This window comes from Macrotis lagotis, chromosome 2 (assembly GCF_037893015.1).
Source record: "Macrotis lagotis isolate mMagLag1 chromosome 2, bilby.v1.9.chrom.fasta, whole genome shotgun sequence".
In the NCBI taxonomy this organism is placed as follows: domain Eukaryota; kingdom Metazoa; phylum Chordata; class Mammalia; order Peramelemorphia; family Peramelidae; genus Macrotis; species Macrotis lagotis.
The window spans coordinates 171,815,230-171,840,899 of NC_133659.1; the positions used below are offsets into that span (position 1 = coordinate 171,815,230).

A 25,670-nucleotide genomic window follows, 5' to 3' on the forward strand; every position below is an offset into this window, starting at 1 on the left:
CTAGAATATCAGGGCAATTTTCCTGTAGTAATTCTTTGAAAATGATGTCAAGGCTCTTTTCCTGATCATGACTTTCAAGTATTCCAATAATTTTCAAATTATCTTTCCTAAGTCTGTTTTCCATATCAGTTGTTTTTTCAATGAGATATTTCACATTTTCTTCTAATTTTTCATTTTTTTGGTTTTGAAGTATTGATTCCTGATTTCTGGTAAATTCATCAATCTCCCTGAATTCTATTCTTTGTCTGAAGGATTTGTTCTCCTCAGAGAGTTTCTTATCTCTTTTTCCATCTAGCCAATTTTGCTTTTTAAAGCATTCTTCTCCTCAATAACTTTTTGAACTGTTTCATCCATTTGACCTAAGCTGGTTTTTTAGCATGCTATTTTCTTCAGCATTTTTTTGGATTTCCTTGACTAGGCTGCTGACTTCATTTTCATGTTTTTCCTGCATCTCTCTCCTTTCTTTTCCCAGTTTTTCTTCTAACTCCCTCATTTGATTTTCAAAGTCTTTTTTGAGCTCTGTCATAGCCTGAGCCCAATTTCTGTTTTTTCTTGGAGTCTTTAGATGCAGGAGCTTGTGCTTCCTCATCTTCACACTGAGTATATTGATCCTTCTTGGGTTCATAGATAATGTATTTCTCAATTGGTATTTCTCTTGTTTCTCTGCTTGCTCATTTTCCCAGTCTAAGCCTGTTTTGGGGATGCTTCCTGAGCTTTGGGGACACTCCCACAAGGCTCTCAGTGTATAAGGCTCTGTCCTCCCTCCTGGTCTGTGAATGACCATATGCACCCCTCTCTGCCATGGGGCTCAGGTAGGGGGTGGCCCTGCTGTTCTATGGGGGGGGCCTAGAGTACAATCAGGATCTGAATGTGGTCAGAACCCCAGAGTCCTGTTCCAGGGGCAGAGGACAGAGCTCCACAGTCTCTCTCTTCACTCCCCTCCCTAGGTTCAATGGGCTCATACCCTGGGGGCTCCTCCTGCTTCTATTTCCTGGATCTGGAATGCAGTGGTGATGCTGCTTGCTGTGTGCCCTGAGGGCTGGGCTTTGCTCTGGCAGAGGTCCCCCACTGTTCCCCCACTTTGTGCCCGGTGTTCCCCAGGGTATAGCTCAGGAGACTCCCCCGCTGCTGTGAGCCGTGGCTCCCAGCGCCCTGGGGCTGCCTCCCAGAGGCTGAAGTTCTTTTGCCCTGGCCGGGCCACCCCTCCGACCCCCAAGGAGCAGAACCTTTCTGCTCTTTTCCAGGTTACCTTGAGTAGGAGAACTGCCTCATCGGGTCCCTCTGTGGGTTCTGTCCCTCGAAAATCCAGTTAGAGTCCTTAGTTTCAAAGATTTATGAGAGAGAGTGCCTAGGACATGACCTACTCTTGTCGCCATCTTGGCTCTGCCCCTCGAGTTGTGTGAGTCATTAAGAGGGGTAGTTAGGAGGTGGCACTGGCCTTGGAATCAGGAGTACCTGAGTTGAAATGTGACCTCAGACACTTAGTTATTACCTAGCTGTGTGATCTTGGGCAAGTCACTTAACCCCACTGCCTTATTAAAAAAAAAAGACGTTGAGGAACTTGTTCAGGGTCACACAACCAATATGTATCAGAGGCAGGACATTTTTATTATTTCTTTCTTTCTTGATTTTATGTTTAAGTAACCTGATATCAGTTGTATTATTTCCCATTTTCTTTGTTTCTTAGTAAAAATAAAAGACCAAAACTATAAGAATAAATCTAATATTATCATTCAAATTTCCACTAAGTCCAACTTTATTTTAATTTTTAAAATATTCTTACAGCATTTTAGCTGAAGAGGTAATGGGGAACATTAGATGAGGGAAAGTTCTATTCAAATACCTCATTATAATATGGAAGGACCCTGAGTTCATGAGGTCTTTGACAAGTTCTTCCAAGCTGGAAAGATTTTAAGTGAGATCCTGATTAAAGACTATATTTGTTAGCATCAGAGAGACAGCCAGCAAGTAAGAGATTGGGTTTCTTTGTCAACAGCAATTCAGAGAGAGGGAATGCAATCTGAAGTGAGGGAATGCATACATATGGTTTTGAATTCACATATTATTAAAGAATAAGTAATTTTCAATCATGTTTTTCTACATTCCTTAATATTTTGATGCTCATTTCATTCATTTTGGGCACTGGATTAAATTTCATGAATCTCTCTAGGTTCATAGAATGAATATTAAAATACAAACCACCCTATTTCTACTCACAACCCATATTTCAGAAAATAAATTAGTAAAATTATTAAATTAGAAAAAAGTTGACAAAATCATGGACAAATACTATCCAGTATTTTTGTCCAAAGGCAAATGGATACTCACTCAATCATTCTCTGTTAAGGTATTGATTGGCAGGTCCGACCACCCTTGTACCGTCTTCCTACCCTTGAGAAGGTCTCTCCCAACAAGGAACCCCATTTTAACACTTCCATAGCCAATTTAGTCATCCTGCGTGGTAAAGATGTGAACACTGCAGATCTAGGTAAGCAAAAATCTTGGTAAAAATGAAGTACTTTTTTTTTAACCAACCCAAAGACTTTTTTTTTTTTTTGGAAAAGGAAAAGGGGAGAGGCAGATTGGAGGGACAGTGAAACAGAAAAGAAACCAATGTTTATTTCTATGGCACAACAGAGTTAGTGCATTTGGCCCTCTGAAGAATTGACTTCATAGTGCTGCTACTAATGTTGCTAGGTCTTTTGTTTCGATTTTGATTTGATAAGTTCATCAGTAGTAAATTGGCCAATATATGTACTTGTATAAAAGAGATAAGCAAAAAAAGGGGAGGAGCAAGGTCTTTTAAGTATAGCATAGTTGAGTACCTTTAGGAGATTTTTTGGTACATGTAAAACTGATTAGAAAAGAGAAGATTATTGAATGATCTTGAAAATTAAAAAATAAGAACAGAGAATAACTTACTCGATTTCCCCACAGGAGATTTTAAAGATCCAGCCTTGTACACTTCCTGGCTCCAGCCTAGTGATGCTTTCAGTGAATGGAGAACACACCGAGCCTTTAACAAATATGAGAAATCAGCCGCTTTGGTCAGCAATAGCCAATTTTTACTAAAACCACTTGATACTATCATAGGCAAAGCTTGGAACATGTTTGCTTCAAAGTAAGTAAAATAAGCTTAAAATAACATATTGGCAACTTAATTATAGGCTTGTGATTCTCTGCCACTAGTAATCACAATGTGTAGTCTGTATTTTTGAAGATCATTAGTCATACCCACATACATCCAAGGATTTTTTAACTTTAGCTGTGTCACCAAGTGCCTGAAATTGAAAGAACATCATTAGGTAGTGAATGCAGAGCTTATAGCTTGACCAGCTAGTATACTAAAACATCTAGACTCATAGACTTAAAGTCAACCCATAAATTCTCACCTCTTCCTACAGGCCAAACACTATCTTCTTTTAAATGTTGCCATTTTTGTGACTTCTTTACAGTTTACCCCTGGATCATTTTAGGCTAATTTCACCCAAATAAAAAAGGTCAAGGATGATGGGGCTTGTTTGGGGATTTTTGTTTTTTCTTGTCCTGGCCCCAAACTGAGTAGTTTAGAATTCTCATTGTTTACATTAAGTAGGGTTGATGTGGGTGTTTATGGGATATAATATTATCCCATAATAAAATCTTATTCCAAGTTGCATTTGGGGACTCATAAACACTTTAGACTATTTCATGAACTGTATAAGTAGATATATATGTTTTGTACTCAGGGTATTTGTGTCAATAATGAAAACTGAACTAAGGCTCCATCTAAAAATGAAACTAGAGGGGCGGCTAGGTGGCACAGTGGATAAAGCACCAGCCCTGAAGTCAGGAGTACCTGGGTTCAAATCCAGTCTCAGATACTTAATAATTACCTAGCTGTGTGGCCTTGGACAAGCCACTTAACCCCATTTGCTTTGCAAAAACCTAAAAAAAAAAATAAAAATAAAAATGAAACTAGAGGAAAAACATCCATAATTTTTTTTGTAATTAGGGTTGAAATTGTATGGGTAGAAAGGGCAGCTAGATGGTACAGTGGCTAGAGCACCAGCTCTGGAGTCAGGAAGACCTGAGTTCAAATGTGCCCTCAAACACTTGATAGATACTAGCTGTGTGACCTTAGGCAAGTCAAGTTGCCTTGCAAAAAAAAAAAAGAAAAGAAAAGAAAATTGTAAACACTGAAAATCTGGATAGACAGATTAATGTTTTTTTATTTAAATTATATAGTATTTGACTTCTATACCGTGTTTTTCTTTTCCCTTTTAAGGATATTATTCCAGTGTAAAAAGAAAGTCATGTTTCTACCTCCTTCAACCTATCATCTTCCCAAGCTGCAAAATGATTGATAAATACAGAATATGACCAGCTTTTCTTAATGTACTCATTATCTGTTCACCATAAGTTTACCTTTTTGTTGTCTAATTATTCCTTAAAAGCTATTTGTGGGGCAGCTAGGTGGCGCAGTGCATAGAGCATCGGCTTTGGAGTCAGGGGTACCTGAGTTCAAATCCGGCCTCAGACACTTAATAATTACCTAGCTGTGTGGCCTTGGGCAAGCCACTTAACACTGTTAGCCTTGCAAAAAAAAACTAAAAAAAAAAGCTATTTGTGAATTGAATATTTTCAAAGTACTTGGAAAGCTTGCTATTGAAGGGATTGCTTTACCAATAATATTCATCTTTAATTTACTTTTTCTTCTTTCTTTTTAACAGTCATTGATAGCCTGTGACACAGGCCTGGCTGTGCCCTTTCCACATATGCCTCCTCTCTAGGGGAAGAAGCAGTTGTGGTAAAGTAGATAGACAGCTGTTGAGCCTTGATTCAGGAAGACCTAAAATCAAATCCAGTTTCAAATACTAACTAGCTGGGCAGCTAGGTGGCACAGTGGCCCTGGAGTCAGGAGGACCCGAGTTCAAATGTGACCTCAGACATTTAATAATTGCCTAGCTGTGATGGAGAACATCATTAAAAACAAACTAGATAATTTTGATTACATTAAATTAAAAAGTTTTTGCACAGACAAAACCACTGTAACCAAGATCAAAAGAAATATAGTAAAACAATTTTTGCAACTAGTATTTCTTTTTTTTTTTAGTTGTTTGTTTTGTTTGTTGTTGTTTTTTTTTTAGGTTTTTTTGCAAGGCAAATAGGGTTAAGTGGCTTGCCCAAAGCCACACAGCTAGGTAATTATTAAGTGTCTGAGGCCGGATTTGAACTCATTTGAACTCAGGTACTCCTGACTCCAGGGCCAGTGCTCTATCCACTATGCCACCTAGCTGCCCCCTGCAACTAGTATTTCTGACAAAGGATTCATTTCTAAAATATACAGAGAACTGAGTCAAATTTTCAAAAAAACAAGCCATTCCCCAATTGACAAATGGTCAAAGGATATGCAAAGGCAATTTACAGATGAGGAAAGCAAAATGATCCATAGTCATATGAAAAATTGCTCTAAATCACTACTTATTAGAGAAATACAAATTGAAGCATCTCTGAGGTACCACCTCATACCTCTAAGATTGGCCAATATGACCAGAGAGGACAATGATCAATGTTGGAAGGGATGTGAGAAATCTGGGACAAAAATGTGCATACTCTTTGATCCAGGAAATACCACTACTGGCGCTATACCCTGAAGAGATTATGAAAAAGGGTTAAAAATAACACTTGTACAAAAATATTCATAGCAGCCCTGTTTGTGGTGGCAAAGAATTGGAAATTAAGTGAATGTCCTTCAATTGGGGAATGGCTTAGCAAATTGTGATATATATATATATATATATATATATATATATATATATATATATATATTATATATATGCGCACCATGGAACATTATTGTTCTATTAGAAACCAGGAGGGATGGGAATTCAGGGAAGCCTGAAAGGATTTGCATGAACTGATGCTGAGATGAACAGAACAAGAAAAGCATTGTATACCCTAACAGCAACATGGGGGTGATGATCAACCTTGATGAACTTACTCATTCTATCAGTGCCATAATCAGGGACAATTTTGGGGTACTTGCAATAGAGAATGCCATCTGTATCCAGAGAAAGAACAAAGTTTGAACAAAGACCAAAGACTAATAGTCTGACTTTAATTTAGGGGAGCAAATGTTATTTTATTATGTAATTTTGCTATTTCTTATACTTTAATTTTCTTCCTTAAGGATATGATTTCTCTCTCATCACATTCAACTTAGATCAGTGTATATCAATGTATACCATGGAAATAATGTAAAGACTGACAGATTGCCTTCTGTAGTGGGGGGGGAGCAAGATTAGGGGAAAAGTTGTAAAATTCAAAATAAATAAAATCTTTTTTTTTTAGGTTTTTGCAAGGCAAACGGGGTTAAGTGGCTTGCCCAAGGCCACACAGCTAGGTAATTATTAAGTGTCTGAGACTGGATTTGAACCCAGGTACTCCTGACTCCAAAGCCGGTGCTTTATCCACTACACTACCTGGCCACCCCAAATAAAATCTTTCTTAAAAAAAAATTGCCTAGGGCGACTAGGTGGTGCAATGGATAGAGCACTGGCCCTGGAGTCAGGAGTACCTGAATTTAAATCCAGCCTCAGACACTAAATAATTACCTAGCTGTGTGGCCTTGGTCAAAATCACTTAACCCCATTGACTTAAATAAAAATAAAATAAAATAAAATAAAATAAATACTAACTAGCTATTTAGACAGCTATTTGGACAAGATAGCTAGCCACTCTGTAAAATGGGATGATAACAGTATCCACCTTCTAGCTCAAATGAGATATTTGTAAAGTGCTTAGTCCAGTACCTGGGACATAGAAAGTACTTTATATATGCTTGTTTCCTTTTCCTTCTTGTAGCTAGTATTGTAGCCTCCTACTGGGGTGCTAGGGCTTGGGCCTACAACTTTGCAATTGCTAATGTTCAGAAAAAAAAGCTCATATAATAGCCCCATTTTGAATTATAATATGCTCAAATTCTGTATTTAATATCTTATTTCCCATTTTTCTGTTAGAGCCTATGTTCACCAGTATACGAAGTTTGGAATTGAAGAGGAGGACTTTTTAGACAGCTTCACAGTTTTGGAACAAGTTCTTGCCAGTTACTATAATCTTTGATCTTGAAATAAGTGGACATTCAGGGGAAGAAAGTATCTCTGAAGACTTCTGGATTATGATATGTTCTCTATCATGTTTCAAACCCTATCTTGCAGTTTAAAATTCAGATTGCATTCTGTAAAAGGAAAAGTAGAAGCCTTTTTCATCAAAGAAAGACTTTTTTTTCAATGAAAGCATCTTCTTTTTGATAAATTATTTATTACTCTTTTCACTTCTAGATTGTAATATGTTCTCTTATCATGTTTCAAAATCTCATCTTGATAAAGTATCAGTTTAAAATTCAGATTGTGGGCAGCTAGGTGTAGTGGATAAAGCACTGGCCCTGGAGTCAGGACTACCTGGGTTCAAATCCAGTCTCAGACACTTAATAATTACCTAGCTGTGTGGCCTTGGGCAAGCCACTTAACCATGTTTGTCTTGAAAAAACCTTAAAAAAGATTCAGATTGTATTCTAAAAATAGGGGAAAGTTGGAACCTTTTCACCAAAGATTTTTCAATGACAAAATCTCCTTTTTGATTATTACTTTGCCTTTATAACATACCTCAGTGAGTGCTATAGTATTGAATTCTAAAAATTACTAGGCAAAATATATTCTATCTTACTAAATATGAACCTGCCTAATGACAAGATATTTAATTTTACTTAGACTGGAATTCTAAAATAAACTTTTGAATTAATATTTTATACCACAGGAGGGCATTGTTGTCAAATGCTTCAATAGAATGTTTATAGGTTGACCTAAGTTTTTCCACATAAAGTAGATCAGATTAAAACTTTGTTTCAAAATAAATTTTAGAATTATAATAACTGAATATATGATTACTTCATCTATTTTCACAGAGCTTTCTTTTTTCTTAAAAACATTGCAGAATCTGATTTTTTTTTCAGTTTTCATTATAAAATCCCTCTGATACCATTTTAAGAGTATTTAAGGGAGGAGAGGGTCTAGAACAACTTTTAGTCTAGTCAGCTCTGAAATTTATATTGGCATATTGGCCTGAAATATTCTCTATTCTCCTTCCACACCTCCTACCCCTAAATGCTTCATATAAAACCTTATATTCCTTTCAAAGAATTGTCATTTTTAGGGGAATGACCTATGTTTTTATGAATACAGTAGATGCTTCAGTCAGATGTCAAGTTGTTGTAGAGAGAAATAATATTTACATTTAAATAGATATTAGGACTGACTTTTTTCCCCCTTCTCTACCAAAGTTTCAGTAAAATAAGTATTTGCTATTTAATGGGGGAAATATTATATCTGCATAAATAAAAAAAAAACAGACTAGATTAACATTAAATAGTAGAAAAAGATAAAGTAGACCTGAAAACTAGCAACTCTCTTGGAAGGGGAATGATGCATCTAAATAACACATCATATATGGCACATTGAGAAATGTACAGTGAAAGCCACATAGGAAAATTTACCCTTTCTGCCAAATCTTCCAGTAGCCACTTTTTAGTTGACTAAATGACAGTATACTGTTTGACTAGTTTCTTCTTTTTCTTTCCATATGGAAACAATTACCTTTTTTGCTGTTTTTCTTATCAACTGTTGCTATGATTGAAAATATTGAACTATATCTTATTTCTAAAGAATGCAAAGAGTAGTCTGTACAACTGCTAATTTTTAAGACACACCCCATTGCTGCATTGAGTTAACTTCTATGTATTTTAAGCTCTGTTTTGCAAAACTTAGAATCTAATTATTTTTTAAAATGACATTTAAGCACTGAGGAGGTCCAAAAACACAAAATAACTTCCTAGACTAAATCAGTGTTAATGAATAGCTACACCTGTCTTCTTTAGCCTAGAATTAATTAATCTTTGGTAAAAGGCAGACTCAAAAAAAGCTGTTGGTGCTTTTGACATTATTTGATGTTTTTATAAGGTATAACTAGAGATTTTATACATACACAAACACACACACACACATACACACACACACACACAGAGAAAATGCATTTCACAGTTGTACTTGGAAAATGGGACTGGTATTAATATGTGAGTTTTTTCTCTATCATTGATACATTAGTTCCAATTCTAATAAAGACTAATTGGCAATTTGAACTTGTGTATCTTAGGGAGAGGTCAAGTTAAGTTTTATAAGTTAACTTTAGTCAAAGTTCCCTACTTGGGGCGGCTAGGTGGCATAGTGGATAAAGCACTGGCCTTGGAGTGAGGAGTACCTGGGTTCAAATTCTGTCTCAGACACTTAGTAATTACCTAGCTGTGTGGCCTTGGGCAAGCCACTTAACCCCATTTGCCTTGCAAAAACCTAAAAAACAAAACAAAGTTCCCTACTTATATAAAAATAATTTGCAGAGTATTAAATTTACCTTCTATATTTCAGGATTGATCTCTTGATATATTCAGTTAAGAAATAAAGTAAAATGTCATCTTCTCCCTTTGGAACATTATGGTAGAGCTATAATTTTTAATTTAAAGAAATAAGGAGGGGCAGCTAGGTGGCGCAGTAGATAGAGCACCAGCCCTGGAGTCAAGAATACCTAAGTTCAAATCTGGCCTCAAATAATAATTATCTAGCTTTGTGGCCTTGGGCAAGCCACTTAAACCCTCTGCCTTGCAAAAATCTTAAAAAAAAAAAAGGAAATAAGGTCTGGAGCATGAAGGATTGATCTCCCTCAAGCAATTCAATTTGATCTTTGTAGAAAAAATGACAAATTTGTTTTGAATACATTAAAATCAGTGGATTCTGAAGAAATATGGAAATGCTATTGTTTAAAACCCTATAGTTTTAACATTGTCCTTGAAATGAGGTAAATACTAAAATAGTTTTTCCTAGGTTGTTTTTCCAAACTTATTTATCCAAGAACTTTTAGCATTCTATCTCAGTCTGACTGATCCCAAATTCTAGTGTTCCTAATACCTCTAATTGAAATGCACAGGATTTCTACCTATATCATTTCCACTTTTATGCATTTTTGACTATCCTAGCTGCCTGTAACAGTATTTTCCACTAAGACTTCTGACACTAAGTATCAATTTTCCTCATAATGCATGGCACCCCAGTCCATGTTTTATAATTATTCAACTTGCCTAAGTTTACTTAACTTTTCTTTAAGTAAGACCCCCTTTCCAGTTGTATGATTAGAAGTTCCTGGTCTCATCTATGATTCAGACATCCCGTGCATTTTAAGGGCTAAATTATGATAACCTTTTCTTCTCAAATCTAAAATTTGCTATGAACCTTTTTTCCATAAAAAGATGAATATAAATGATCAAAATTAAGGATTTGATTAGAATTATTTCCAGCAAGATTACAAATGAAAAAGTGGCTAATTTTGTTTTTAATTTACATCTAGATTATAGACCATTTCTATTTCACGGCCTGTTTAAACTCAGTCCTGACCACCATGTTTATCATACTTGAACTTCTGTCTAAAAACCTGCTTTTAGACTTTCTCCATATATTCATGTCCAATTTTTTTCCTCTGTTAATCCAAGCTTTAAGCAGTCAGTATCTATCTTGTTCTAGAACAAGGGATCCTATCTGGCTTACTGATGAAATCAGAATTTTAGTCACACACACAGAGGTCTGTATAAGTTCCCTTAAAGGGTTATTGCCTTAGATATATTTGAAATCACAAGGATGTGGGATAAAAGATTTCTTATTTTTAAGTACTCTTCTATTCTGCAATGTCTTAGATGATGCAATATTGACCTTATTTATTATGGTTATTACAGACTAAATCAGAACTTTTCCAACAGCAGGAAGGATTGCACAAGAGGTTAAAACAAACAATGCAAATGTTTCTAGTTTCTAGGGAACTCAGTACAGAAGACAGTATGGCCTCTAAGATATGGAAAAGAAACAGAATAAAAAGAGGGAACAGCCTTATTCTTTTAGGGAGCCAGTGAAGCAATAAGATAACAGAACTACTAATGACTAAAGAGGAATCTGGGAACAGACTGATGGGTTTTTTTAATCAGAAAAGGAATTTAGGACATTTATTAGGTTGTTTTTTTCTTGAAGGGTTGTTTTCTCTAGAAGGAAACAATGATTTGGATTGGTTTTATCTGCTGATCTCTGTTATCTCAAAATAATACCTCTATTAGAACCTTAGCTCTCTTTAGGCAATTATTTGTTTTTGTATCTGCTGCACCAAACATACAGTAGATACTTAATAAATGTTGATAGAATTGAACAGAATCAAATGGACTCTTTCCTATGGTGGGGCAAACATGGCACCAAATGGCTTTTCCCATTTTAATTCATCTAACTTTCCTAGCAAACAAACAACGATTCTAGAAGTTTGGCAGCAAGGTCTTGGGAATTATTGAAGCTGTTATCAGACAGAACTACCTGCCTCGGGTAGAAGACAGGTCATAGAAACATAATATTAGAAGACATGCCATAAAGCAAAATAGGGGTATTTCCATATTCATGAAGGGATAAGTCAGATTTATGTGGTCAGTAGGAAAGAGACATAATGTGAGCTTCAAAAGATGAATAATGAGCTGTATGAAATGATGGAAGCTGATGACAAAGTATGAGTATTAGGAGCACAATGAAACCAACCAAAGATCCCACATGGGTAAAAGTAGCTTTACCCTCATTTATTTAGTTAAAGTCTGAGAAAACAACATTGGATCCATGATTTCATTGTTTCCATTTCCTGGTGTGATTGTAACTCATTCATACCACCTCATCTTCTTTTATTCCTATATGGATTTTCCATAAGCCCTCCAAAGAAGTTTTATTGAATGTGCTGGATATTAAATAGGTCCCAGTACAGCAGCGTTAGCTAACCTTTTGTTACCCCTCATTTGTACCACATAACTAACCTACCTCCTTTTCTGGTCAAACAGTTTTTTAAACAGTTTCCAAATCTGAAACCTAGGGATCTGGAAATACAGAAATGAAATTATACAATATTTCTTCTCAATTGCAAATTAGAAAATTTGTAATAAAATAAGTACTACCTTCCAAAACAGTCCTGAAGGATAATCAGTCCACATTTTAAAAAAAGGGAGGCAGGGGGCCTACCCACTTGAGACCACCCCTACCCAAGAACCCATAAGATCTTAGTAGAGTCTCAGGTATTATTTTTAATACCTGGAGATATGTTCAGTTCAAGAGACAAAGAAATAATGTAAGTTAGCAAGAAAAAGTTTAGAAAGACAGTTTCATTTTAGTCTGGTAGAACCAAAAAATTTAGAATTTAGCCTCAAAGCACACCCACTGAAGAAAAGAAATTTGGCTCTAGAGTTGAGGATCACAGAAGATGGAAAAACAGTAGGATATCATCTTCAAAGGGTTTGAATGGACTAGGAAGAAAATATGATTTTAAATAACTTAAGAAACATTTCTGAATCTCCCTAGAGAAGCCAGATGCCTTTTATTATGATCATTTTCTACACTGATTCTTGACATTTTAAGTCATAGCATTGAATTAAAAAAACAGAGCATCAGAAATCATCTTTGATCTTAATGTCACAATTTCTATCCCAGAAAATGTTTCAGCTTGCTTTCTGCTTTCTTTCTGAGAACACACAAGATAAGGTACGACTACAAATGCAAATCATACTAAGAGGCTGACAGCATCAACAGAATCTGTAGACAAACCTTAACTGGAGCGCTATACCTGATATAGCTATACTTGTGTGGGTCATTCAAATTTTTCAGGTCTCTATTTTATAGCTATCCTTTTGAGCTTTGGTGATGATGAATGGAATAAATGTGGTCACATGGCATCTTTGAATCAGGGTGTCTGACCAGCCAACCTCAATTTACTGAAACATGCAATGGACTTCATATCAAAGGAAACCAAATGGAAAGCAGCTCATTTTTTTCAATAAGTTTTATTGATGCTTTCTGTTTCACATATCACCATAGTATCTCTATCCTCCCCAAGAGCTATCCCATATGACAAATAGTATATTTTTTTGAAGAGAATTTTTAAAACACAGTTGATCAAAACATTGAAAAAAATCTAAAACCATGTACAATATATATATAACTGATTTCCTCACACTACCACAAAGAGGTACATTGAGGGTTGCTTCTCATCTCTCTTCATTCAAGCTCTATTAGATCTATAGTTTTAATTTACTTTTGATTTTTTGATGTATCATTGATCTTTTTATATACATTGTGGAAATTACGGATATTTTTTTCTAGGCTCTGCTTGCTTCACCTTGCATCTTTCCATGCTTTTTGTATTCATCATACATATCATTTCTTTTTTTTAAGTTTATTTGTTTTTGTTTTTTGCAAGGCAATGGGGTTAAGTGACTTGCCCAAGGCCACACAGCTAGGTAATTATTAAGTGTCTGAGGCCGGATTTGAACTCAGGTACTCCTGACTCTATGGTCAGTGCTCTATTTACTGTGCCACCTAGCTGCCCCTATACATATAATTTTTTACAGTAATATTCCATTATTTTCATTTATTATAATTTGTTTCATCATTCCTCCATTCTTAAGTCATCACAAAAATATAGAATCTCTGGTTTAAGAGATATGGATATTTAGTCATTTGATTTGCAAAATTCCAAATTGCATTCCAAAATGGTTATACTATTACATAGTTCTACTACAGTATATTATCGTACCTATCATTATATAATCCCTCAAACATTAACTGTTGCAATTTTTTAGGGTCATTTTTGCCAATTTTCAGGGTGTGAAGTGAACCTTCAGGATTGTTTTGATTTTCATTTGTTTCAAGACCATAATGTGTGGGATGTTTTGATTTTTAATATGATTAATTACAGTGATTATTTTTTATCCTAACATTCTAGTATAAATCCCATTTGATCACAGTTAATGATTTCTTGAATAGATCATTGTAGTCTGTCTGACAGGATTTAGTTTAAAAATTTTTGAGTCAATGTTCACTAATAATATTAGCCAATAATTTTCTTTCCATGTTTATTTCCCTGGTCTAGGTCTAATTGTCTTATAAAAGGATTTTGATATGGTTGTTCTTCCTTTCTCCACTATTAGGAATAATTTCTGAAGTATGGGTACTAACTGTGTTTTGAAAGTTTGGTAAATTCTGTGGGGGGGGAAGGGAAGTAAGATTAGGGGGAAAATTGTAAAACTCAAAATAAATAAAATATTTAAAAAATTTTTTTAAAAGTTTGGTAAATTCTGTAAAATCCATCAGTTTGATGAGTTTGCTTTTTCTTTGGTAGTTTTCAACTAGATCTATTTCCTTTTTTTTGAAATTGTGTATTTAAGATCTCTGGTCTTTTGAGAGTCTGAATATTTTATACTTTTGAAGATATTTATTTCTTTTCTGATTTTGGTTTTTATTAATCATTGTGTATTATATATTCTGTATTCTTTTTTATTTCTTTGGATTTGCTGTGATTTCACCTTAGTCATTTGTTATTTTATTGATTTGATTATCTGTTTTATTCTTTTTTATCAGATTAGCTAACACTTTATTAATTTTATTAATCTGTTCCAAGAATAAGCTTTTATTTTTATTATTTATATTGTTTCTCTTTCCAGTTTATCAGTTTCCCCTAATTTGCAGGATAGGTCACCATGGTCTGCATGCTGAACTCCATTTGCTCTTCAGAACACATTATTCCATTCTCTCTTCCTTTTTCTATTTGCAGAATAGTCTTGTTATTTTAATATATTTTCCTTGATATTTGAAGGTCTTTCTTTTAAAGGTTATCAGAAATTCTTTTTTCTGAATTTAATTGTTAAATACAACCACTCTATATCTCAGAGTGTGGAGTTTTTTTTTCCCTCCTAGAGGCAATCTGTGAATTCTTTCAATTGGAATTTCATTTTCTGTGTTCTGAAATTCTGGAAAGTTCTCTTCTACTATGCCTTCATTATGGTGTTACCCTCTGCTCCTTATGTTATCTCCTCATATCCTCTGAGATCTGTATGTCTTCCTTGCTCAGTGAACATATTTTCTTTTATTGTTACTGGTTTTTGCTTTTCTTCTAGGTTGTCCTTTATGTGTATACATTTGCATTTTCATTGTATTGTCTTTTCTTTGTTTCTTTGGTGAAACCATTGCAGAGAATATTTTTCTATTTTTCATCATTATTTTTGCTATCTAGGTGATAAATTCTTCTCTAATTCTTATTTCTCTTTTAAATCATATAGATACAGAATATTGTCATTCCATATTCTCCTCAAGTTCTACAAGGAACTCTAGCTCATCAAGTGTTGGATCATTTTCTTTTATTTTTCAGTATTTAATTATAGATGCCTGAACTAATTTATGAGACTTGAGGTAATATTTCCTTTTGTTGTCACTATTGATTTATTTGTTTATATTTTAGGTCTTGGATATTTCTTCTTAAAATCTTTGGTACTTTTAACCTCCCCATCCCCCTTATTTTACTTAGCACTTACTTCCTAACTTTCTTCCCTCTAATTGTGGTATCCTTGGGGGCTGGATCTCAAAGTGTCTTGGCCTTTTCTCATATTGGGCAATGCATGGTTCCACCAGTCAAGGTCACTGCCCCAACTGAGTTTTGGGTGGTCAAAACTAGTCCTATAGGTGAATATTGTGCATTTCCCCTCAGGCTTTAGTGGAGTGCTGCACAGCCCCCCATATGCTTAAGGTCCTGTCCCAGTGACCTGGCCTTCTGTTCCTTACTTTGCATTGCTAATGCTTCTGGCCTGCAATCCACAAGAGGCTTTTGCTCCCAAAGGGTAGTGGCCCAGCTGGATGTCCAGGCCTGGTCAAATTCTAAGCTTGGAGCCAGGGTCCCGGCCCTGGAAAGAGGGAGTTGGAACCATGGCATAAGATTGGATTTTGATGAAAGCCTCAGTCTTGCAAGAACAGCACGGGACATGAACTAAGCGACTCAGGGTCAGTGAGTCAGGAACCTGAATTTTGGTTTTTTCATGGAAACAGTTGAAATTGCTTTGTTTTGGGAGCACAATTTCTGTTTTGGAGAGGTATGAGAGATTGTGGAGAATTGGAAAAAATACCTAGTTCATCATACTTTTGCTCACATGACCTGGATATAACAGACCTTATTCTACAAGCAAGGGAAGGTACAGTAAAACCCTGACATTGCCTTCTGGTTTGGCAAAAGCATTGGTTGAGTTGTCAAAGTATTACCTCAAAAAAATGTATTAACTTTTAAGTCCCAGTTAGCTGCCATTATTAAGTTGACCCAGCTGGGATTTCAGATGCAGGAAAACACTACTGCCAAACCCTTCCACTTGCTAAAGCCAACAACCCATCCTTCCCATTCAAGGTGGGGAGTGGCAGCTTAAGGTCTCAGTATCAACCTCCTGTTACTCAGCAGCAGTGTAGACTGTCCTTAACCAGATTCTGGAGAGGTTTGGCCAGAACAGCCAGCTGTGAATGGAAGGAATATAAGAAAATTCTTAGAAAAGGTCAGGCCTTTATTTTTTTTTTAGTCTTTTTATCCATCTATTCATTCATTCATCTATCTATCTATTTATTTGTTTATTTGTTTGTTTGTTTGTTTTAGGTGTATGTGATGGGGTTGAGCTTACAATCAGGTCTAATGTTAAGGGCACCCTGGATGAAGGGTCAGCAACCCTGGATTCTAGTGCTAATTCAACCACCCCTACCCTGGGCAAGTCATCCAACCTCTTCACACCTCCCCTGTAAAATGCAGATAATTCCTTTTATACTTTGATGAATGATCAGTCTCAGTACTTTACTTCCTCTGCTGTTGCAGATCTAAACTCCATGATATCTTCATATCCTGAAATCTTTGAGTTGTTATGTTGTAAGTGGATAGGGGGAAATAATAAACAAACAAGTAAAACAACTAAGTGAATAGAGCAAGGGAGCCAAGTAAAGAAGAACTGGGTTCAAATCCCAGCTCCAAAATCTGCTGTGTGATCCTCATCTATAAAATGAGAGGGTTATGTCCATTATAAATATATTCTATAATCACAACTTAGCCTTTATTGCAACAAGGCAATCTCTATATTTCCTTATTTGATTGGATGTTATTCTAGATCTTTTTATCTTAAACTTTTTGCAACTGTTCCCCTATCCATAGCCTCTTAGCTACTGAAAAAAATGAGACCATTTGCTAAGGGTACCCTTTTCTCACCTCTTCCTCATTTCACATCATTGCCTACCATGTCCTCTTTCACTTTAGTTTCAGTTAAACAGGTGGCCTTTCTACTTGCCAAAGAAAACTTCTCTCCATTTGTCCTTTAGCCCATTGCCTCCCGACTTCTCCAAGCAAATTGCCCCCAATATCCTCCCCACCCTCTCTTATCTTCAATGTCTCCCTATCTACTGGCTCCTTCTCTGCTATCTACAAACATGATAAAGTGTCCACAATCCTAAAAGACAAACAAACCAAAAAAACCCAACCCTCCTTTGATTTGATAACTTGACCTGCTAGTTATCAATCTTATATTTCTATTAACTTTCTCTTAATAAAAAACCCCATCTGCTCTTAGTACCTTCACTTCCTCCCCACACTCTTCAAAAAGCTTTGAAACCTGACTTTTGACTTCTTCATTCCACTGAAATTGCTCTCCCCCAAATCAGTCAGTTAGTCATTAAACATTTTATTAAGTTGTAGACACCCAGATAAGCAACTGGAGATAGAGGGGGAAAAAGGCAAAAGATAGTCCCTGCCCTCAAAGAGCTCACAGTCATTTAGTGGAGACTATTAAACTATGTACAAACTACATAGAGGATAAACAGGAGATAATTAAGAGGGAAGTTATTGGAATTATGAAGGATGAGGTAAAGCTTCCTATAGAATCTGGGATTTGAGTTGAGATTTGTAGGAAGCCAGGAGGCAGAGAGGAAGAGGGATAGCATCCCAGGAATGAGGGACAGAGAAAATGCCTGGAGCTGAGAAATAACCATTTTGTTCTTGGAATAGGCAGGCAGTCAGTCAATGTCACTAAACTTTCAAGAGTCTGAGGTAGAAGTGGATGGGGTATGAGGTATAAAAAGACTAAGGTGTCTGTGTGTGTGTGTGTGTGTGTGGGGTGTATGTGGTGTGTGTGTGTGTGTATGTCTGGTTATGAAGACCTTGGAAAGCCTAAGAGGATTTTGTATTTCACTGGAGTACTAAAAGGGAACCAGTGTAGTTTATTGAATTCAGGGGTACTCTCTTGGTCTGGTAACCAGTCTTTTTTTTTCCCAAGGCAAATGGGGTTAAGTGGCTTGCCCAAGGCCACACAGCTAGGTAATTATTAAGTGTCTGAGGCCAGATTTGAACTCAGGTACTCCTGAGTCCAGGGCTGGTGTTCTAGACACTGGGCCACCTAGCTGCCCCATCAGCTAACCAGTCTTGATCATTCTTGTCCTCTCTTTAGCCTTTGCCAGTAATGATCACCTCCTCTTGGATAATTTCACCTTTCTAAGTTTTCATAACATTGTTCTCTTCCAGTTCTCCTTCTTGTCTGATGGTTAAGTTCCTCATCAATCCCCTTTGCTGGATCTTCAGTCAAGTCACTTCCTCTAACTGAAGCTATTCCCAAAGTTCTGCCCTGGGCCCTCTTTCCTCCCTGTACACTATTTCACTTAGTAATCTCATCAGCTTCCATGAGTCTAATCATCATCTCTATGCAAAAGATTCCCAGTCCTGAACTCTAGTCCATTATTAACTGACTTTTTCTCATCACTAACTCAATCACATGTCAAAAAAAAATGAGTTTGTCTCCCCCAATCCTCCTCCCTTTCTAATTTTGCTCTTACTCTCAAGTGGAACTCTGGTTCACTCAAGTGTCTTCTTTGATTCCTCATGTGCAATCAACCCACCCTCATCAGCTCTTGATATTTCCACCTACATAGCAAGTCTAGTAAATATATTCTTATCTATGCTCTTATAGTCACTTCCTCTCCTTTAGAAAGGACCCTTATCTCCTCCCACCTAGACTACTACAATAGCCTCTAAACTCTCTCCACTCCAAACCATCTTCTTCTCCCCTGCCAAAATGATTTTTCTAAAGTGTGACTCTGACTCTGTCATCCTGTCCAGCTTCCCCATTATCTAAAAAACACCTGTGACTCTCCAAATACAAAATACTCTGCTTAACATAAAAAACCTTCACAGTCTGTCCCATCCTTTTCTTTTCAGTTTTATTACATTTGACTGTTCTCTAAACATGTTGCAGCTGCATCTTCTTGCTGTTTTTCTTGCATTTCCAGGTCTCCACTCCATGAATTTGTACTGGTTTGTTCCCCATGCTTGGAATGCTTTCTGCTTTCTGGCCCACCTCTGCCTCTTTTCTTTCCTGGCTTCCTTCAAGATTCAGCTTAATTCACATGTTCTGATAGAGACCTTTCAAGACCTCCATTGCCCTTCCTCTGATATCACCTTTCATTCACATCTATATACATTTGTCTCCTCTAGCTCGATTTTTGCATATCATCACTATTAAAATAAGATCTCATTAAGAGGTGATTCCAGGGGCTGCTAGGTGGTGTAGTGGATAAAGCACCTGCCTTGGAGTCAGGAGTACCTGGGTTCAAATCCTGTCTCAGACACTTAATAATAACCTACCTGTGTGGCCTTGGGCAAGCCACTTAACCCCATTGCCTAGCAAAAAAAAATTTTCTTTGTATTTTATTTTTTTGCATTTTAAAATATTAATCTGAGAAGGGACCCTTAGATTTCATTAGACCAAAAGGTCTAATGATGAATAGAAAAAATTAAGAATCCCATCCATCAAAAATATATTCAAAACACTGGAGGTCTTCCTTTGATTTAGTTTTAGATTGTTGTGGACTCTTGTGTAAGTTGTTTGGCTTCTGCATATGGCCACAGCAATTCAAGCAGAGCTTATTTATTACTTTTTCTAAATTCATCTTTCTTTTAACAGCGCAATAATATTCCATTAGATTCCTAGACCACAATTTGTTCAATTATTCCCTCAATTTCTGGCTATCTATTTTGTTTCCAATGAATTTTTTTTCTTTTTTAAAAAATGTATTAATTTATTTTTCCAACTACATGCATAGATAATTTTCAACAATCATTTTTTCCCTGGATTATTCTGGCAAAGGCTAAAGAGAGGACAAGAATGATCAAGACTGGTTACTTGACCAAGAGAGTACCCCTGACTTCAATACGTTTTGAGTTTCACACTTTTTTATCTCTTTCCCCTTCTGTCCTCCCTCCCCCCTGATAAAGGCCTATCTAATATAGATTATAAGTGAAATATATATGTAAACATATTTCCATAGCAATCATGTTGTGAAAGAAGAAACAGAAAAAAAACACGAGGGGGAAATCCATAAAACATAAAACAAGTTTTAAAAATTGAAAATACTATGCTTTGATCTGTATTCAAATCCCATAGTTCCTTCTCTGGATGTAGATGGTATTTTCCATCACAAGTCCTTTAGAGGGGTGGCTAGGTGGTATAGTGGATAAAGCACCAGCCTTGGAGTCAGGAGTACCTGGGTTCAAATCTGGCCTCAGACACTTAATAATTACCCAGCTGTGTGGCCTCAGGCAAGCCACTAAACCCCATTTGCCTTGCAAAAAAAACAAAACAAGTCCTTTAAAATTGTCTTTTATTATTGTATTGCTGAGATAAGCAAGACCATCATAGCTGATCATCATAGTAGTTGCTGCTATGTACTGTGTTCTTTTGGTTTTGCTCACTTCACTTAGCATCAGTTCATGCAAATCTTTTTTAGACTCAGGAGTGTTTTTCCTACTCTGAAGAAGGCTGCTGCATAAGATGAATTTGTCTTTGGATTTTACTTCCTTAGGCTATGAGTCTAGTTGTGGTACTGCTAGGACAAGGGGTTCTTAGAGTTGAATGGTTTTTTGAACCAATTCTCAGCTTTAACAACATTATCTATCCTTAACCCTTCAGACATTTTTTTTCATTTTTGCCAATTTCATGTGTGAGGTGAAACCTCAGACTTGTTTTGATTTTTAAATTTCTCTTACTAGTAATTTCTTTTATAAGTAAATTTTAATTTCTCTTATTAGTAATTTAGACATTCCTACTTATGTTCAATAGCTTGTTTCTTATTTTGAAATCTGACTTATTAGGGAATAGTTTTTGTTTTTATATATTTATAGTAATTCCCTGTTATCTCTTAGATATCATACATTTTAGAGATATATATACTGCAAATATTTTTCCTTAAAATAGTTTTTTGTTTAGAAGTTAGTATGGAAGAAACTTAGATTAGACCAACACCTCACACCCTTTACCAAGATAAGATCCAAATGGTTACAGGACATAGACATAAAAAACAATACTATAAGCAAATTAGAAGATCAAGGACTAGTTTACCTGTCAGATCTATGGAAAGGGGAGCAGTTTATGACTAAGGAAGAGTTGGAGAACATCACCAAAAACGAACTAGATGATTTCGATTACATTAAATTAAAAAGCTTTTGCACAGATAAAACCACTGTAACCAAGATCAAAAGAAATGTAGTAAATTGGGAAACAATCTTTACAACTAAAGATTCTGACAAAGGACTCATTTCTAAAATATACAGAGAACTAAGTCATATTTTTAAAACAAAAAGCCATTCCCCAATTGACAAATGGTCAAAGGATATGCAAAGGCAATTTACAGATGAGATCAAAGCAATCCATAGCCATATGAAAAAATGCTCTAAAATCATTAATTATTAGAGAAATGCAGATTAAAGCTTCTCTGAGGTACCACCTCACACCTCTCAGACTGGCCAATATGACCAGGAAGGATAATGATCATTGTTGGAAGGGTTGTGGGAAATCTGGGACAATATTACACTGTTGGTGGAGGTGTGAACTCATCCAACCCTTCTGGAGAGCTATTTGGAACTATGCCCAAAGGGCAACAAAAATGTGCATACCTTTTGACCTAGCAATACTACTACTGGGTCTATACGCTGAAGAGATGATGAAAAGGAGTAAAAACATTACTTGTACAAAAATATTTTTAGCAGCCCTGTTTGTGGTGGCAAAGAATTGGAAATCAAGTAAATGTCCTTCAATTGGGGAATGGCTTAGCAAACTGTAGTAGTCATGGAATACTATTGTTCTGTTAGAAACCAGGAAGGATGGGATTTCAGGGAAGCCTGGAGGGATTTGCATGAGCTGATGCTGAGTGAGATGAGCAGAACCAGAAAAACACTGTACACCCTAACAGCAACATGGAGGTGATGATCAACCTTGCTCATTCCATCAGTGCAACAATCGGGAACAATTTTGGGCTGTTTGCAAAGGAGAGTGCCATCTGTAATCAGATAAAGAGCAGTGGGGTTTGAACAAAGTTCAAGGACTATATTCCCTTTAATTTAGAAAAAAAAAGATATTTTTGTGTGATCTTGTTTCCTCTTAAGACTTCTTGTCTCGGGGCGGCTAGGTGGTGCAGTGGATAAAGCACAGGCCCAGGAGTCAGGAGTACCTGGGTTCAAATCCGGTCTCAGACACTTAATAATTACCTAGCTGTGTGGCCTTGGGCAAGCCACTTAATCCCATTGCCTTGCAAAAACCTAAAAAAAAAAAGACTTCTTGTCTCTTCCTTAAGGATATGATTTCTCTCTCATCACACTCAATTTGGATCAATGAACAACAATGGAAACAAAGTAAAGACTGACAGATTGCTTTCCGTGGGGGGTGGGGATGGGGGAGGGGAGTAAGATGGGGGAAAATTGTAAAACTCAAATAAAAATGAAAAAAAACCCATTTCCTTATACATAGAAAAAATGCAAAATGAGGATTCTATATGAAACCATGCATCTCAATTTAAAACTGTTATTTAAAAAAATATATATATATATAAAATGAAATTCCATATATTATTTTTAAAACCATCCTGCTTGAATGTGCTTCCTTCTGAATTTCCCTCAGTTCTCTTCTGGGAACTAAAAGTTTCGGTGGCCCACTTTTGCTGATCTTATCTCCCACTCCACTTCCCACCTCCTACAAATTAAAACTGAAAGAAAAAATTCCTTATAAGCAATAAACAACACAAACTCACACAGGCCATGTCCAAAAATGCGTGCTTCTTTTTTGTACATTATTTAAAATCACCTCTCTGAGATGGTAACATGGTTTATTATAAGTCCTCTGTAGACAAAGCTGATGAGAATTCTTGTCTTTGAAAAGCTGTTTTCCTTTACTATTTTACTATCCTTATAGAAATTGTTCTGGTTTTGCTCACTTTACTCTGCATCAGTTTATCTAGGATTCTCTGAAATGTCTTACCATTTCTTATGACAGTTATTTTCCATTATATTCATGTATCATTTATGCAGCCATTACACACTTCTGAGGCAAAAGTAATTCCTTAGAATCTTCTAATCCTTCTCAAGCCTTCCCCTATTTTCCAAGTCAGTTCCTGTTGTAAACAGGTAAGATCACATTTTCTTCCAATTTCAGTCTTTGATTTTGTTTTAATATTTCTTGTCTCATGGAATCATAGATGTTTTGTCCAGTTTTCAGAGATTTTTTTTTTTTTTAGGTTTTTGCAAGGCAAATGGGGTTGTGGCTTGCTCAAGGCCACACAGCTAGGTAATTATTATTAAGTGTCTGAGGCCAGATTTGAACCCAGGTACTCCTGACTCCCAAGGCTAGTACTCTATCCACTACACCACCTAGCCACCCCCAGGGATTTCTTTTGTTAAGATTTTCTGTTTTCTCTTTGAAGTGATTTGCTCTTATTTTTTCTTTTATAAATTTCTTTAACTTCTTGCTTCATTTCTTCTAGGTATTCATGTAGTTAGTCCTTGTGGAAAATTTTGGGTCTTTGCTTGTAGTTATTACTTTCCTTTTTAGAGATGGTTATAACTACATTGATTTTCTATTCTCCTCTGTTTGCTTTATGATGTGACATTGCTTTCCAGTTTTCCCAGTATTTTTTTGTCAACTACCAGTGGTCAGCATCCATGGGTTATTGGAAGACTAGGTTAAGGTGTTCAGTTCCTTCTGGTCTATTATTACATTAAATCAAATTTTCTTAAACCAAATAGTTTTTTTTTTAAATCAAATAGTTTTGATGAATATACTGTTTATGGTAGTTTGTATTCTGCTGCCATGCCTCTTCAACATTTTTTCATCATCTCCCTTGAGATTCTTTAGTATGTCTAGTTCTATGAAGTAACCCCTTTGATTAGTAGATTGATCTATAAATTAATTTAGTGTTTTCATTGGAATTAGGATAACCCAATCTCTTCTATTTCTAGAATGGGCATTTTGTAGTTGTCTTTAGAGAAGTTCTGGGTGTGAACTTAGTCTTACCAATAAGAATGATTTATTTTTTTTTAATGAATCTTCCTTTAATATTTTACTAGGTTATCGAAAGGATAAAATAATAGATATGTTTGCATATGGTGGGGGGGAAAGAGAAGGGGAACAACAAAATTATTGCAAATTCAGTACTGAGAATCTGTGTGTCTGCTCTTTTATGAAGATTTAGTAGCATTAAGATTTTTTGGATACCCTGTATATATAGGAATGGCATAGATCCTAACAGGGTTTTCCTAACTTTGAGATTCTAAATAAGGAAAGCACAAAATCTTGGCATCTGTCTGACAAGCAGAGCCTCAGATGACCTTATCTCTAAGTCAGTTAGTCAGCACCAAGGGAAAATAGAGCCAAGGTGGCTTGAGTAGTGAATAAAAATAGAGTTGGATCAAAAGTTTAAGGAGAGGTAAACTTGGTTGCTAATAAAAGAGATCCTAATAATGATGTCAGATGAATAGTCAAAAGGCAGCAAAATTTGGCTAAAAGAGAGGTGAAAGGCCCTTCAGAAAATTCCAGGGAGGTCCTTTTTGTTTGTTTTAAATAACAGGAGACAGTCTTGTTAAAAACACAATTCTCCCTGGGATAAGTGGGCTGGGCTCCAGGAGCTCAGCCAAAAGCTGCAAACCTGAGCTGCTTGTTTCCAAAGGGGTAGGGGAGCCAAATAAAGCTGACAACAGTCAGAACCAGTCATTCCTGAAACTCCAGGGAAAGACCCACCCATCTGGGACAGGCCACAGTGGTCCCCCTCAGTGTTAAGCAATGGTGTCCAGCTAGGTCAAAAGCAGCTTTAGGCAAGGAAAGAGAAAACTTCTTCCACTGGTTCCAAAGGCTGAAGGTGAAATTAATCTTTGCCCTGCCACATTGAAAGGGGAGGGCAGATAAGGTTGCCCAGTGTAGACTTTTTCAGTGAGCCAGCCTGTAACCCCAAAGTTCGTAACAGCCATTCATAGTCTTCTTAGCTTCTTGAACACCTCCTAGTACCAGTCATCACTCTGACCAGTGAATTCACCACCTACTTCGAACATTAAATCTTCAAAGCTCAATTCAGTTCATTGAGCATTAGATACCTTTCTTAGGGGATGAAACCAATGAAAAGTAGTCTTACCTTCTGCTAAGGGAATAAAAGAAAATTTGATTTGGGAGAGGAGGAGAACACTAATTATGATTCATCCACTTATAACTGGGAATACTTTATTTCCAACATCAACACTAATTTGAGATTGTCATAGACACTGGCAAGCCACACACACACACGTCTTTCTGTCCTTTGACTCACTTGGAAAATGTTTTTAACAAATGGGTTGCTCAGGAAGTAGCTGAGTGGGACACCTGGCCTGCTTATTTATCAAGGGAATTTCCTTGTACACCCTATAGTATATTAAGTTGTTCCCCTTCT

At 36.3% G+C, this 25,670-nt stretch overlaps 1 protein-coding gene across 5 annotated transcripts in view; it reads left to right on the forward strand.

The window, feature by feature from the left end:
* Nucleotides 1–14,169, forward strand: part of TUBD1 (tubulin delta 1) — a 38,845-nt gene extending 24,676 nt beyond the window's left edge. For 4 of the 5 annotated variants that reach the window (XM_074223564.1, XM_074223565.1, XM_074223566.1 and 1 more), the window contains 3 exons: nucleotides 2,348–2,488; nucleotides 2,938–3,121; nucleotides 7,002–14,169. In XM_074223564.1, coding sequence (XP_074079665.1) covers nucleotides 2,348–2,488; nucleotides 2,938–3,121; nucleotides 7,002–7,104 — 428 coding nt within the window. In that variant the 3' untranslated portion in view covers nucleotides 7,105–14,169. The remainder of the gene's footprint in view (nucleotides 1–2,347; nucleotides 2,489–2,937; nucleotides 3,122–7,001) is intronic. The other variant, XM_074223563.1, reaches the window with a different exon arrangement.
* Nucleotides 14,170–25,670: the final 11,501 nt, after the last annotated feature.